This window comes from Vulpes lagopus, chromosome 1 (genome assembly GCF_018345385.1).
Source record: "Vulpes lagopus strain Blue_001 chromosome 1, ASM1834538v1, whole genome shotgun sequence".
NCBI lineage: Eukaryota > Metazoa > Chordata > Mammalia > Carnivora > Canidae > Vulpes > Vulpes lagopus.
In genome coordinates, this window is record NC_054824.1 from 120,438,740 (window position 1) to 120,440,652 (window position 1,913).

General features: G+C 38.2%; 1 protein-coding gene and 1 pseudogene across 1 annotated transcript; one reads left to right on the forward strand and one right to left on the reverse strand.

The window, feature by feature from the left end:
* Positions 1–725: 725 nt before the first annotated feature.
* LOC121474240 lies at positions 726–1,113 on the reverse strand (annotated as a pseudogene).
* A 181-nt stretch (positions 1,114–1,294) lies between these two features.
* On the forward strand, positions 1,295–1,498 carry LOC121484049 (protein BRAWNIN-like). The gene has a single exon (XM_041742701.1). It carries the CDS (start codon positions 1,295–1,297, stop codon positions 1,496–1,498), a length of 204 nt encoding a protein of 67 aa, XP_041598635.1.
* The last annotated feature ends 415 nt before the right edge of the window (positions 1,499–1,913 follow it).

Here is a 1,913-nt window from a genome sequence, read left to right on the forward strand (position 1 = left end):
ATTGTCCTAAAAGACTCTTGTGTTTTATTTATTCATTGTTCTCTCTTTATTCCTTCCCATCTTCCCAAACCCCTATTATTGTCTCTATTTTTGCCTTTTCCAAAATGTCATACATTTGGAATCATACAACATGTAGCCATTTCAGTTTGACTTCTTTCACTTGATAATTAGCATTTAGGGTAACTCCCTGTCTTTTTATGGCTTGATAGTTCATTCCTTTTTATCACTGCATATATATACCATTGTTTGGATGTACTATACTTTGTCCATTCACCTATTGAAGGACATTTGGGGTAATTATGAATAAACATTTCTGTGAACATTTCTGTGAGTTTTCAATTTATTTGGGTAAATATCAAGGAGCACAATTGCTGGGTCATATGGTAGACTATGGCTAGCTTTGTGAGAAGCTCCCAAAATGTCTTCTGAAGTTGTTGTGCTATTTTGCATTCTCACCAGCAATGAATTAGAGTTCTTGCTGATCCACATCCTTGTCAGTATTTGATGTTGCCAGTGTTTTGGATTTTCATCAAAAAGGTGTGTAGTGAGGTCTCATTGTTGTTTTAATTTGCAATTCTCTAAAGACATATGTTGAACATCTTTTCATATGCCTATTTTCCATCAGTATGTCATCTTTGATGAAGTATCTGTTCAGGTTTTGGCCCACTTTTTGTACTTGTAGTTGTCCGAGATTTACTAGAGATATTACAGTCCAGCAGAAAGATTCAAACAGCTCCACGTGGTGTTTTGAAATTCATCCCAACTATAGGGTGAGTGATCTGTAGATTGAACACACCACCAAAGTCGAGTTTCAACATGTCTTTAGTGTCAGGATCTACTTTAACCATCTCCTGATCCAGGGCTGAGAAATCAGGAACATAATTCTCTCTCCTCCTGCAGGTCGATGGAGATCCTCTCCCCAGGGTCTCTCTGAATCCGCTTCATCATATGTGTGACACTGTCTACTATCTTGTCACAGAGCTTCTTAGTGGGAATAATGGCAATCTCCTCGCATAAGCGCTTGTTGGTGTGGAAGTTGTCCAGGCACATGTGGTACTCCTCAATTATGACTTGGGCTGCCGCCTTCATAGTTTTGGTGCAAACACAGTCCATGTTGGTGGGTATGATAAAAGAGAAGTTTTGGCTTACTTTTTAACTGGGTTGTTTTTTTATCCTTGAGTTTTAAGAGTTCTTTGTGTATTTTGGCTGCAAGTCCTTTATCTGACATGTGTTTTACAAATATTTTCTCTCAGGACCTGCTACTGAGTGCCAGTGCACTCCATGTCCACTGACCATGCCTGCAGGTGTGTCTTGGGCCACCTTCCTGAAAACGTTTGCTGCTAGCCTCCTGACCATGTGTGCCGAGGCCAAAGGGGTGCAGAGGTACCATAGGCTGGACCTGACAATACTTGAAATTCCACCAAAGCCCGGAGAATTCAAAATGAAGCTTTTGGGAATGAAAAAGACACACCATGAACCACAAATTTCTCGGCAATAGAAACCTCAAAATACAACTTTGCCAAGAACTCTGTGAATAATGCCATAAGTATTAAATATATATTTTAAAAATTTATTGAGTCAAACCAGTTGTCTTTACCCCAATGCAATGCTAACTGCAAGAGGAGGTGCCCAGGTATTAACTGATGCATTGAGATTTAACTATGGATTGCCCAATGTTTCTTGAAAACTGCCAAAGTTTATATCATCAACTTTTTGAATTTAGTTGAATAGATACTTAGTCTTGAATATCATGTGAGAAAGAATATTTGCAGTGCTTCTTGACCTTGCAATTCTGGTTTATTTCTCTGAATAAGCTTGACTATCATGGCAAATGGGAATTATAAATTAACTATAATAAAATTGTCATTGACAATGAAAAAAAATGGACAAATATTTTCTTCCAGTCTGTGGTT